The 14,387-nt window shown below is 42.5% G+C and overlaps 1 protein-coding gene across 6 annotated transcripts in view; it reads left to right on the top strand.

The window, feature by feature from the left end:
• TRIP12 (thyroid hormone receptor interactor 12) overlaps nucleotides 1-14,387 on the top strand; it is a 166,007-nt gene that overhangs the window by 37,585 nt on the left and 114,035 nt on the right. For all 6 annotated transcript variants that reach the window (XM_075004706.1, XM_075004705.1, XM_075004709.1 and 3 more), the window contains exon 2: nucleotides 12,382-12,528. In XM_075004706.1, coding sequence (XP_074860807.1) covers nucleotides 12,431-12,528 — 98 coding nt within the window. In that variant the 5' untranslated portion in view covers nucleotides 12,382-12,430. The remainder of the gene's footprint in view (nucleotides 1-12,381; nucleotides 12,529-14,387) is intronic.

Here is a 14,387-nt window from a genome sequence, read left to right as displayed (position 1 = left end):
TCTTTTTTTGAAGTGAGCTAGCCACACTCAATTGGCCAAATAACCACTAGTGGTTCGTGTGTTTGCACACCACAGCACTAGACTGAAGTTTTGCTGCTTGTAAAATATGTATGTGATAACTTTCTGTATCTCAAGTGTATTTTAGCATACATGGAGAGGAAAAATGCCCTGCAAATGTCTGTACAGTAGGGTTGCAACATTTGGAGTGTTCACTATTGAGATCCCTCGCAAATGTTGAATTTCATAAATATCACTTTGCAAATATCACTCTACCCTGGCTGGACTCCTGGACAGCTCAGGGGCAGGAGGCGGAGATCTTTGGCAGGGCTGTCGGGAGCTGGTCAGTGGCCATGCCCTGCCCCTGGCTGGCTCTGAGCCCTAGGAAGGCAGCTGCCAGTACTCCTCCCTGGGAGCCCCGGGCAAATGGCAGCCACTGGTGCTCCCCATTCCGGAGCCTTGGACAAGCAGCATCTGCCACTGCTCCTGGTCCCAGAGCCCCAGGGAGGTGGCGGCCACTCACAAATAATTGAATTCACAAACATTAAGCTTACAAATGTTGCAACCTTACAGTACTAAAATTCCCTCTGTTACTAACTCAGTTAAGTTGAATTGGTGGAAGTGTTATTGTAACTCTGAAATTGCCGAGTATAGCTTTTGCTTTAGAGCAGACATGAGCCGATGTTTATGCTCCTGCGTTAGCTGTTTCCTAGCAAAAAAACCAGTAAGGTTCAAATACAAAATAAATCTTGCTCAGCTGTAAGTGAACCTGATAGACTGAGGAATTTTTAGATCACAAGGCTGAAGGGCAAATACATAAGTTACACTAGTTCTCTGCAATTTCAGGTAGACAAACTAAATACTATTGGCTTAGCATCTACACTCAAAGTTTAGAGTATATCGTTCATCCTTTTGTTATAGAAGCACTAATTCCAGTTCTGCTGTAGCTTGGATTTTATTTGGGGCTTGGCATGTTTACTAATTCTGGGACAGTTTGTGTTGGAAGTACCTCTATTACAGGTTGAACCTCTCTAGTCCAGCATCCTTGGGATGTGATTGGTATTGAACTGAAGAATTTGCTGAACCATGGGAGGTCAATGTTATCTAGCAGCAATATTAACACATCCTCTGGTTACTGGGCTCTTAGACATTCAAGAGTAAACGAGGGCTAAATAATTGCACTGACGGAACACTGAGAGCCAGATGTGGTGGCTGTAAACAGACTTTATGGGACTGCAGGAAGTTTGTCCACACCCGTAAGTGGATGTCTGGCTAACTAACATCATGCTGAACCATGTAGAGGTATTCAATCTGTGGCTATTTCAAAGTATAAGGTATTGTCATAGAGAACTAGTGTGATGTACATGGGAATATATTCTAGCACACTATCTAGAACAGTTGAAAAATTTAAAAGTAATATCTACAAATGTAATGTCCTAGTCAATTTACTGTTGAAAACCAGATCAGTAGTTGGTAGCAGCAAACAGGAGACTCCTCCTGATCAATCCAGTGTGAAGGTAGAACTACACCTTTTTATATGGAAGGTATTACCTCAAACTACTTCTGAATCCTAGGACTAATCAGTAGTAACAAAATGCACTTAAAAGGTTAGATGTACTAGGTTGCAGATGCTTAAATAACTCTTTCCCCTTTCCCCCCTCAGATTTCTTTCTTTCCAAGGCCAGCTCTATTCTCCAGGTAATCTCCATAACGTAGAGGATAGATGTTTACAAGACTAATTGACAAAAATGTGTAATTTTTAAAATAAAGTGGGAGCACAATTGCAAATAAACCTGATAATCATGTCTTGCATGTACTTAATTTACATTTGTATGAGTGACTTTTTAAAAAAAAAAAAAAGGTAGGATGAGGATCTCAGTCACAAGTTTTTCTCCTTTATTGATAGAAAACAATTGAATTCCACCTCTGCCATCCTAGTTGTCTTGTACCTTTTGACAAACTCCTCACATCACAGGATTTTTCAGGTTTCTTCCAGAAGAAAATGACATTTCCTTCCTCTTCAACTCTCCCACCCCCCCACTTTCTTCTCCTCCCACCACGCTTGCTTTCTTGGTCATAAATGCAGAAGTCTGCTTTGCTGTCTTTTTCTAACCACTCCCAGTGACATGGCCCATCTTTTGATTCCTCCTCCTCCTCCTCCTTCTCCCCCCCCGCCCCCCCATAAAGCCCTCTTCATTATCTTTTTTTCTCAATCACCATGGACATTTTGCCATGCTGCCTGTTCAGGCTGGTAACCTGGGTATCCTTGACTAGAACCCATCTAGGGTATCACATTTTGACTAGATCCTGTTCTGTACATTGCGAAAGTCTTGCCGCTTCTTCCTGCATAACACTAAGATACAGTCTGTCCTCTGCATCCACACAGGTTAAAACTCAACCGGGCTGTCAACTTGCATTTCAGTTAGTGCAACATCCTTTTTTCTGTGATCCGGAAAAAAGGTATTTCAGAATGCTGCCTCATAGATGGTTCTCTTAGCTTGTCACTGATCTTTGCATCCCTATTTGCAACTGTTTGTGTTTCCTGCTTTTGAAACTTTACAGTTTCTGCTTTGTTCAGTTGGGAGGAGTGAAGTGGGTTTGAAGTTGTTCTATTTCTAGGTCTGGGATTGAGTAAAGTCAATGGTGTGCTTTAAAAATGATGAGAAGTTATTTCCACTTCTCCAGTGCTTGTCAGTATCAAGGAGGCAAGAAAATGTGTCCAGCCACACAAACTTCTCCTTTTGAGAAATAAGAGTCTTCAGAGGTGAAAAGTTTTATACTTTTTTTTAGTTTTTTTCCACTGATCTCTGAAATGCAACTATTGATAATTTCTTTTTACTGTTAACTTTGAAGGTGTATTAGTACCTCCTGTAATAAGCATATCTAGTGAGTAGATTTAAAAGCTTAACTCCACTCTGCAGTCAAAGCAGGTAATCTTGTATGCATTCTCATTCTGGTTTATGAAGTGCAATTGTTGGGGAAATTTTCTAAACAGCTGCTCATTTTCATACTTCTAAATGTTTAATTGTAACATTTCTTGGTATCAGGTGTACAGAGGCAACCTCAGTTGGCCTGAATTTTTTATAAAGCCGAGCAAACACTGAAGATGTTCCTCTATAATCACTTCTGTTTGCTTTTAGTGAGTAAAATGATCTTTCTTCTTATACTGCTTTCTGCTGTTGCTGCAGAGCCAAACCCAGGTAAGAGAATGAGTGAGGTCAGAAATAGGCCAGTATAACTACATCAGTTATCACTCAAGGGTGTAGAAAAATCCACACTCTTGAGCAATTTAGCCCTGTCTACCTAGGGGTTAGGTAGATGGAAGAACTTCTCCCATAGATATGGCTATTGCCTGTTGGGGAGCTGGATTAACCATACCACTCAGAGAAGCTCTCCTGCAGCAAAGTATTGTCTACAATTGAGTGCTACTTCTGTGCAGCTGCACCAGTACAGGTGTAGTGCTATACATGAAGATGAGTCCTCAGTTGAGTATATTGTGTACTGTTCTAGAAAAGCAATTGTTTAACATGCATTCAGTTACATATATTCACACACAACAAAATTGCACAGGTGTTGGACATAATTTACCCTACTGATGTTCTGTGGCTGTTAGTTTGAAAGTCTGCTTGGTGCTTGATTTATCAAAGGATGTTTGTGGGGCATACCAGTGTTTTCTTTTCCCTGCATGCTGACTACCTCGCATGGATTGCATAGGTATTGTTTAAAATAATGTGGAACCTACAATGCTGTTTGCAGTTAAAATGTTAACATCTTGTTTTGTTTTTTCTTCTAGTTAGGTTACAGTTGAAGTTCTAAAGATTTAGGCCTTAATGTCTGAACAGCTTTTTTTTTCCTGTAGTTGATCAACAATTTTTACTTCAGGCTGACATTTTGGCAATAAAAATGCCAGACCATTTTGCTGCCAGCAGTCAAATGACTGTTGGGAGGAAGATGGTTACGGAAGGAGTTGCCTTTAATGTCTCTTTTTTTTTTTTTTTTTAGTAGTTACACCTAGTTTGAAATAGCATTTTATCACCCTGTGGCTCTGAAATGTTAAATGATGCAATTAAATTACTGAAATTGGATGCTCGATACTCTAAGCACAGTAGATTGTGCAGTGATGTAGCAGCATATTTTGCAATTGTCATTCAGTTGCTGGTTTACTAAAATGTTTAGTTCACTTCTTTAAATGAAGGGTTGAATTTCACAAAATAAAGTAGGCTTGAAGGTGCAGAACTAATTTAGTGCAGTGACTTGTTTCTTCGTGTGCTTGCTCATATGCATGCCAGTGTGTGGGTGTGTGCTCCCAGTACATGATTGTTTTTAAGACTTTTTTTTTTTTTTTTTCCACTAGTGGCACCTGTCAGGTGGGCTGTAGTGCCCCCTGGGGTAAGGTCTCCCCAGCATTGCGCATATATACACATGCTCCTTTCAGCAGTACCAGTTCTTGAAGCATAGGTCTTGCTTCTCAAGTACCTGTTTTTTTCCATATTTCACCTCTTTTGTAGTGTAAATCAGTTTAGTCTCAATAGTAATTTTAGTCAGGGCATTCAGCAGACCCAAAGCTTCACATCTTGTTTAAAATTCAGGAAGCATATGCCTAGAGGCAACCTACGTGCTGTGACCCTGAAGTATTTGGGACAAAGCCAATTTACCCAATTTGTCAAGGGTTTAAGCCTAGAACTAACAGGGAAAGAGACCAGAAGCTTAAATTTCTTCTTATGGAGTCTGCACTTCAACCGCAACCTCAAGCCCCCTTGGCATGCAGCGTGCTGGCCTCAGTGTGGGAGGCCTAGGTGCTGCATTGGGATGACTATTGAGGACACGTGCACCATCCCTCAGCATGTGATGCCTCATCCAATTCTTGGTACAGCTCATGCACTGCTGTGCGCTTTTCTATTTGGACACTGAGAGGGGATATTGGCCTGCTCAGCACACTGAAAAGACCTGGTGGCAGCCCGCGAGGCCCCAATCCCAACGCTGCCTATTATTTCGGCTCTGGTAACACTTGACTCCAGTGCCTAGGACAGGGCAGTCGATTTGTGGACTCCCTGGATGCCCTGGTAGTGGATGAAGGCTTTGATTTGCCCTCCACACCCGATACCTTTTTGAGATGGAACAGGATCTCATTGAACTGACTGTGCCAGCCCTGGAACTGCACTGACCTGCGCTGGGACGTTTGTCATCCTCAACACTGGCCTTATCCATGGCCTCGGACCCAACTCTCTGTATGTCAGCAGAGACTCCAGCTTCAGCCTAGACTCTGGCCCTGGCATCAGCGTTGACCCCAGAACTGGCACCAACTCTGTTGACACAAGCAGACATGGGACACAGCACCATAGGTGTGGTTGGTGCGGAGGCAAGCTGGTGGCAATGGTGCACAGCAAGAGATTCTCTGGCACCATGGTGTTTGGCTCTGCCTTGGTTGACCAGGGAGATGGTGTTGGATGCAGAGTCCTTCGTCTGATGGCTCATGCTACAGATCACATTCCTAGTTCCAGAATTACGAGGCGGGGGTTCTGTTCTAGGGATTTCCTTATTCCCAAGGCCAAAGGGGCACCTTCACCCTATCCTGGGCCTTCAGAATTTTAATGCATTTATAAATCCTGTGTTTTGGCATGGTCCCATTGGCTCTTATTCCTTCCATGGATCCAGTTTGCTGCTCTGCATCTCAGTGATACGTACTTACATATCTCCATTATCCCAGTCAACAGCCAGTTCCTTCGCTTTGTTGTAGTGAACAGTATTCCCTTTACCTGGAGGACTGGCTAACTACAGGTGATTCTCGGCAGCAGTTGCTACAGCTCATGGACCTCACAACGGCCATGTTAATTTTGAAGGTGGTATTCTGGTGAGCAGTAGTCATGTACATAGTTGCCATCTCTTTCTGCTGTCCCAGTTGCTAATCATGCTCCTGAGTCAACCTAGTTAGAGACAGTTGGGGAGCTTTGCTGGCAGCTTACTAGATTTTCCAACTGATGCTAACTCTGTTGGCTGTACATCAGCAGTAAATAATTTCTTGTGTAGTCCCACCTCAGAAGTGACGATCAACGTGGCTTAAAATGCTCGTGATTTGTAGGGGTTTGTCAGGCCTCTGTGGACACCAGATCTTGTCCAGAAGCAGCACTGATGAAGTGTTGAAGTACTGCTCTGGTCTTGGATGTCTGTTTCAAGAACTTGGTGTTTGGTTACTGTTCGTGTTGTGTGGGGGTTTTTTGGGCCATTTTTGTCTATTTTTTTTTTTTTTTTTACCTTTTTTGGTGTGAACATAAATGTGTAGGTTCTCAGAAACAGCATCTAGCTGGCAGTTCAGTAACAAACAAGCACTGTTCTCAGTCTCTGAAGGTTACCTGCAATTGGAATGGGTAAGGATGAAGGTCAGTGATTGAATTCTCCATGATAGCCATGTATAAAGCCAGCATTCAGGCAGTTTCACACTTTTTTTTTTTAGGTTCATATTTGTACAGTGCATATTCTTGATAAAATATTTAGTCCACCTGAAGCACATTAAATTAGTAATAGCAATGGCCCACTGGCTGCAGATACAGCTAATTCTTGACATTTAGGCAAAGATCAATATGAACTATGCATTTGAATAAAATAGTATCCGTGGATCTTAGTAAAAGCCTTAAGGGATGTCTAAACACTTCAGTGTAAATACTAAAAGGCATTTTAACAGAAGGGGTAGGGGGAGAACTGACAGATTGGATAAGTCCATTTCATTTGGGGATGGGGCAAGAGTTGTAGCAGAGCTCAGGTCTCTGGGTTCTTTCCCATGCTGTAACTTCTAAACACACCTCTCTATATCTTGGCATCTTTTTATTAAGGCTCTCTATGTTGTCTGGTCTCTTGAAAATGTGATACCGGACAATGACTGTTCCAACTCATGCCGGGGGCAAGAATGTACTTGGGTGCTAGCCTTGTTAAATATCTTCAAAAGGTATATGGGGGGATGTGCCTGAAACATTTATAAACTGTCTTCAAGTTCAACGCTGTTAAAAACCTTGTATTTGAAAGCGAAACAGCTAAGGACCAGAACTTCAGGCATCATTCATTGTTTAAGCAGCAATTGAATATTATTTCAATATGAAGAGTTGAAGGTTTCACTGGCTTGCTTAGTAGTGACTCAGATACAATTAAAAGGTACTTTTAAACACATACAACCTTAGCAGTTGAGTTCATTTGATGTATGTGATGTCTAGAGCTTCAGATGTTAAATCAGCATCCTAATTTAAAATATTTCTTTAATAGAGAAGTAGAGGTATGACTTTGGTTTGTGTCATAGTAGATATAACTAGATTCCTACAAGGCACATGCAAAAATAAGGGAATAACTTTTTTTTAAATAGTACTGCTTGCCTGTGCAGGGCTTATCCACTGAATTCCTTCCTTTTCAAGAATAAGAAGGAACTTGGATCTAACCACTTCCAAATGAGATAAGTACAGAAGCTCCCTAATGGAACTGTAGGGCTATGTCTACACTTACTAAAAACTTAGAAATGGCCATGCTAATGGGCAATCAAAGAATGCTAATGAGGCACAGAAATGTACATTCAGAGCTTCATTAGCCTGCCGGTGGCCGCAGCACTTTGAAAGTGCCATGGCCTGTCTGCACAGGGGTTGTTTTTTGAAAGGATCCTGCCAACATCGAAATCCCCTTATTCCTATCAACTGTTTTCAAAAAAGACCTCCTATGTAGACAAAAGCGCTGTGCCCAGTGAGTGGTGTGCTAATGAGGTGCTGAATATGCATTTCATATTCTTAGATTAGCATGGCCATTTTGAACTTTTTCATAAGTGTAGACATGGCCTAGGGGAATGAGGCTAGAATATTGAGCTCTCAAGAGCAAGGGTGTGGAGGATCCCTTATTTTGACAAATACATCTTTGCACTTAATTAGATCTCCTCTTTAGCAGGTGTCAGAGGAGTAGCCAAATTAGTCTGTATCTTCAAAATCAACAAGAGTCCTGTGGCATCTTTTATAGGCTAACATACTTTGGACCATAAGCTTTTGTGGTCTTTGCCCATGAAAGCTTACTCTCCAAAATATATGTTTTGGTTTATAAGGTGCCACAGGACTCTTGCTCTTTAGCGGGCGTGACTGCTGAATTCCTCAGTTGGAGAACTGAGGAAGCAGCTAAATTGCTCATCATGGAGACTAGAAGAACTGATGTGCAAGTTCCTTTGCTTGCTCATCAACTAAAGGCCTCCGATTTACAAGGAGGAAAACAGCTAAATTTGGGTCATGGCAAAAGCAAATGAACAAAAGCAAAGTGTTTAGTATAGCACTTTAGCAGTAGTTGTAGGGCCTTAAAATGAAGAGTGATCCTGAAAAATCTATTGAATAAGTATAGGTGATAGGAGCAGCTCAGTGGAAGGCATGTAGATGCGTGTATTAGAAAAATTGGATTCGTAATGCTTGATAAGGGGTAGGACTGGACACACAGTTACACAAAATTTGTAGGCAAACTGGAAGCAGTGTGGCAGGATTATAGTTAGTGATCTTTACATAAATAAGTTTAACTTTAAAAATTTGTCCCACAATGAAAATATTAGCACACACCTGTATGTCAGTGATAGCAAATATCACTTGCAGGGTGGGGAGTCCCTTTGGATTGATGGGTTTAAGGATCCATGTACAGTGAGCAGTATGAGGAACTGAATGAGCCGAAACGTGATTTTTAGAATTGGGAGCAGCAGACTCTTGCAGGAAAGAGTAGCTGTTATCCAGGGATTTCTAAGTAGAGGGAAGCTCTATTCTCTGGGTCTGTATAGCTTGTAAGGCATCTGCCTTTTGTTGCATTTCTTCTAAGCTATTTGGAATGCACTGCTTCCTCTGTGACCTCTAGACTTCTCAGTTTGAGACACAAACCTATTGGTTGTGACCCTGTGACTTTTGAAACACTTCACACATAACATTTTTGTTGCTGTTGGCAATGGAGTTGTAGCCCTATTGGGCCAGGGCTAAGACACACAAGGTAGGAAGGGTAGAACTTGCTTGTTTTTTATTAGAACAGTTTTTCTCTTTGAAGTGTGCAAGTGTTGTCTCTTTCTTCAAACTCTTCATAAAGCTTGTCATGTTGACCAATGGAAGATGGTCCAATGAGAGATCATGCACCCACCTGGTAATATACATAAAATATGAAAAGAGGACTGTAAGAAATTATTGCCTCCTGCATCAGCTGCTAGAGTCCTGTTCAAACTGCAGCATTGTCCCACTGCCTAGCAGCAATTTGGGCCCTTACCAGTCAGTCTCCTGAAGAAGTACTTAATTTAATCAGAATATTTGTGGAGTATCCATGTCCTATTTTTGCATGCATGCATGTGTATGTGCAAACTCAAATGCATGCACCTTCACAGGGCTGCCGTCTCTTCCCAACAGCTGTGCTGCTCCTCCCCAGCCCTTCTCCCATGTACAGCATGCAGCTCTCTGGCCTGCAGTGCTGAAAAAATGGGACTCAGTTTTAATTGGTTTGACGGCTGGATCCCTCCTGCTGACTGTTAAACCAATTCTCTTCTCTTGCAGCACGGCAGGGCAGGGAGCTGGAGCCGGAGTTAGTGGTGGCAGCATCTGGAGCCACAAATGGCTCTCTGAAGAGCTACATGAGGCTTGGAGCTGCCTAGCTGGCTTTCAAAATGCTGCTGCTGCTGGCTCCGCAGGCCAGATGAAAAGGCTGGATTCTGGCCTGTGGACCATGTGTTGGCCACTTCTGAGTTAATTATTCTTGCCTCCTGCTGAAGGAGTTCTTGCTCCCTGCTCATCAGTTCTGCCTCAGCTCTCATCAGCTGCCATTCTCCCAACTTCACATTTAGGTTTTGGTTCTTTGCCTCCCCTCCCAGTCCAGGAGGCAGGCTTTTCCCAAGTGGGCATTGCACGGAGGGACAGGGGAAAACCTGTATTGTTGATATTATTCTCTCTTATGAGAATGGGTTACTGTGGGGAAGAGTAAGTACAAGAGCTCTGCCTACAGAAGCTTTGCTTAGTTAATGCATCCAAGATGCGGATTAGACAGGTAGTTACACAGAATGTTGAATTCTCTAGATATTGGACTTGTCTCATGTCACTGAAAAATGGGGGCCAGTCTAGCTCCCACCAGAATCTTCTCCGGCGATGGGAGAAGAAGAGTTGGCAGTACTGCCATCGTAAGAAAAAGTGCAACCAAACCACCATTCTTAACAGTGTATTCCATTTCTCTGGGGATCCTGCAGTCAGACTTCTAGCAGCCTTACCTCTAGTTGACATTGGGAGATTTTATGCACTTTGATTTCACTGTTTTTCATGTAGGGAAAAATTTTACTTTTGATGCAAGCAGGTAGTATTAAGGAAAAGGCTGAGGGGAGAATTATATTTCTTAATGAACTGGCAGCCAGAAGAAATTCTAGGACCATTTGGTCATGTAGCTGGCAATCTTACACAGTCTGTGGTGCTGGTGACTGTTGTGGGGAAACCAGTATGGTTATTTGTCTTGCAGAGAATCTCTAATATTCTGAAATGGGGAACAATGTAGGAGGCCTGTCCTTAACTCTAAAACCAGTCTGAGTTACATAGAAATAGTGCTGTGCTTCAGCCACAGTAATAACCAGTCTTCTTCTAGTGGTAGGACTGTGATCACATGGCAGTGTAACATGGAAATAAGAACTGATGAAATCCCTGTGAGCAGTGGCACGACCCCGTGGTAGAGAAGGCAAAAGACCATGAAAGCACTGGAAATGTTGGCTTGATGCAGGAGGCATGAGTTATCTAACTGGTCAGAGTCGGATCTGAGAGGACTAATGTTGAAATGACATGGATGACAATATAGTTGCTATATTGATTTTTTGGATATCTGCTATTCATTATACACTTCATGAATATGAGAGAATAAAAGTTTTTAAAATGATTTCAGTGGCTGTGCTAAGTCTGAACTATGCTTCAGCAATCAAAATTTTAGCTTAAAAATATTCAGGTAATGATAGTTGAAGGGATATCTGTTTTGATGGATACTACAGTCCAAGAGGTGGTGATCTAAATTTGTGACTTTGAAACCTATATAGTTTTCCAGTTGCCTTATGAAAGTAAAATAGTGCTATATGCTTTGCAACTGCTTTTACCTGGTGGGTTATGATCACAGTACCATTGCTAATACCTTGCCTATATGAGGTAGACTCCCATCTCTGCTTAGGAACTAAGCAAGTAAGAAACTAGAATTACGTTTTTGTCCAGGCATATTGGCAATGCAGTATTGGGTCTTTCTCTCTTTTTGAGGTCCATTGGTAAAACAGTGTTTAGAAAGTCACAAAATAGCTGAGAGAACGTTATAAACTTGGAATATTAAGTACAAAGGCATCCTGTAGCTATTTTAGAGTTGATATCAAGTTAACCTTTTTTTTTTTTTTTTCTCTAGCAAGTATGAATTCCAGGCTCTTAACTTTTTAAAAACATTAGATTTCATCTTCATTCTTACTGGCTGTCTGACTGGGTCTCTTGCTGAATGGTTTTGGCGATTTTTTTTTTTTTTGACGCGCATGTGGAAGCTTGTTTTTCAACTATTGTTGTGCGCCTCTCCCCTTTTTTTTTTCTTTCCTCCTAGAGAAAAGGAGGCAGAACTTGAGCCTCCTACTGCCCCCAAGCGTGGGGCCCAAGCCACCCTCCCTCAGTGTGGGGCTTAAGATGGCCCCCAGCCACCCCCTTGTGGCCCCAACCCGCTTCCCACCACCCCATGCTCCCTACCTTGCCACTGGCATTCAGAGTAGGGAGGGAGTGGAGGAAAGGTCAGCCAGAGTCAGCTGTGTCCAAGCTGCAATGGTTCTTAAAGGGCCAGACATGGCTTGGACAAAGCCACTCGGCCAGCTTTTAAAAAAAGGTACCAGAACACCATACTGGGGCGTTCTGGCAGGAAAAAAGCCCCTGAACTATTGTATTGGGAAAGCATCTCTCTTCATTTTAATATTACACATGACTCTTCTCAGGAATTGGCAGCAATACAACTGGACCATGTCCCTTCATAAACAAGTACATTGTCTCGCACACAGGTAGTTTTCAGCTTAATAGTGTATGCTGGTACCACTAAAAGAAGAGTGCATTTCTTACTAAATATATATTACATAAAGACTGGGGATTTTAAACACTCTGTATCCCAACTCCTTTTTCTATGAAAGCATCACAAAAAAACTAAGCACTTCTTTCTGGAAAAAGACCTCTGTATGGTATATCATGTAGATTAAAAGTAATGCATGCTGTAATGAGGTTACTTTCAGAGTATTGCTTGACTTTTTAAGCCTTCTAGTCCATGACGACACTTATTTGCCTAATGGGTAATATCTTCAGGAATCCTCCTCCTATTTCTGTGTCTGAAGTGGTATTGATTTTTTTTGTTTGTGTTTTTTTTTTTTTTTTCTTCTCACAGTGAATGGTAGTGTCTAGAAAGGGTATGTCCCTTCAGGAGAGAGGTGCCAATGTCCAACCGGCCTAATAACAATCCAGGGGGGTCACTGCGACGTTCACAGAGGAACACTGCCGGGGCCCAACCACAAGACGACACAGTAGGAGGAAGGTATGATCACTATTACTAACAAGTATATTTGAGGACCTCTGAATAGAAGATGCATATTATTAGGTGAATACACCATGGCTTGGCGCTCTTTCAAGTTTGGTTGCCCTAATAAGGGTAATTGCTGTGACTTTATAAAAGTGTTTTTCTTCAAATTGCAGCTGAAGTGATCGGGTGAAGTATAATGTATGAAACCTGGATAGGTGTAATCTTCCAGTAAGCATGAAATCTAGGCATAGTGATTCCAATGTGAAAATACATCCTAGTTCTTCTGAGACATGTAGCCCAAGAGTGATTGATTTGTGAGCTACTCAACAACAAATGCCTTCCTGTGTGTGTGGGAGGGTCAGCTCGGGGTGCTAGAGACAAGCACGTCCTGGTCAGAGCATATCTAGGCAGCTTCCAGCTTGCAGCTCTGTGGGACCCTCAGACGGACCCTCTTGCATATCAGTCCCAGGCTGCTGAAAGCAGCCAGCTGCTGAGGCCACGTGCCTATCTGCGCCACTTGCCTTCTTAGGGGCAGGAAAATAACTTTGCATATTGCCTCTGCCCTCTGTGCAGTCCTTAGAGGCAATGGGAGCTGGAACTTTTATTACACCTTGGGGAAAAAAGATGGGCTTTCTTGATTGCTTCATGTTATAATGTTGACCTCAAATCATGGATTCAAATCTCCTTCCAACCATGCTTCATTTCACAGAGGGCCATGGTCTGTTTTGTCAACAGTAGCATGTGAGACTGCTGCTTGGTTAACTGTTTATTTTTTGACCAGGACAGGGAAATCCAGGTTAACTTGCATCTGTGGTCATTGGTAAGGCACTTTGAACAAGAATCTGACTTCAAAGCAGAATTGGCTATAAATTCAGCTCAGACATTGTTTTTGCCACCCCTCACCAAAGGTTGGTGCCTGCATTTGTGACACTGTCAGGCAAGGATTTGGCATAATTATAAACTACTATATCAGCAGCTATCCTGGCAGCAAAGACCAATATATTGCCTCCTAACCAAGGCAGGTGGGAACCCAACATCAGCCTGTATAGACTTCTCACCTGGATTCACATGAACAGCATCATGAATTGAGCAGGCATCACATCTTTTGAACCTGTGGCTTTGTACTCAAAAGGTACAAACCATTTTCAATACCTGTGACAATTCTGGGGACCCTTAGCAAGTGGCATTGACATCAGTACTAGTACCGACATCCTTATGGTTAAAGGAAACCTTAAGGTAAAGGCAGATCTCAATATGTGAATAGGTTGCTATGTCTCTGGCACTGTTGCCATAAAGCTGTTATTTGAGTTCGGCGGTCACCTTTCAATTTGAGTAGCTCCTCTGCCGGAAACTTTATTCATCTCCTTCACCAGCACACACTTCTCTCTCTGCTTTGTCAGGGAAGCTTTTCTCTTTGATCACACTAATGAAAGAGAAATCCTCTTTGGAGACCCAGGGACTCCTTATCCACTTCAAGCATGACAATGGCCTGATCAGTTGTACCAGAGACAGTCTTCCTTATCTTTATAATGCTCCACCTTGAGCCTGTTGGATGTACTTGCATCTGAGTATTCTGTTGTGTGGCTCTTTGCTTTTTTTTTTTTTTTTTTTTTTTTTTTTTTGTGGGGGGTGGGCACATACCTACAGGAAGTTGTTGTTTGGGTGATTGCTCAGGTCCATTCCAAGTTGGGTGTGCATGGGCGCATGCGCAGTTGCTGAAAGCTTTTTGCCCTAGCCAGTAGCAATAGGGTTGGTGTGGCACCCCCTGGAGTGGCTCTGGTAGGGTGACCAATACGTGCACTGCCATGTCCGCCACGCCCCCCCCCCCCCCCCAAACCCAGCATTCTTTGGGGTGACTCTGATGGCCCTGCCAT

The sequence above is a fragment of the Carettochelys insculpta genome, chromosome 10 (genome assembly GCF_033958435.1).
Source record: "Carettochelys insculpta isolate YL-2023 chromosome 10, ASM3395843v1, whole genome shotgun sequence".
In the NCBI taxonomy this organism is placed as follows: Eukaryota; Metazoa; Chordata; order Testudines; family Carettochelyidae; genus Carettochelys; species Carettochelys insculpta.
Note: the sequence above shows the minus strand (reverse complement) of the source record. Positions and strands in the feature narration are given on the sequence as shown.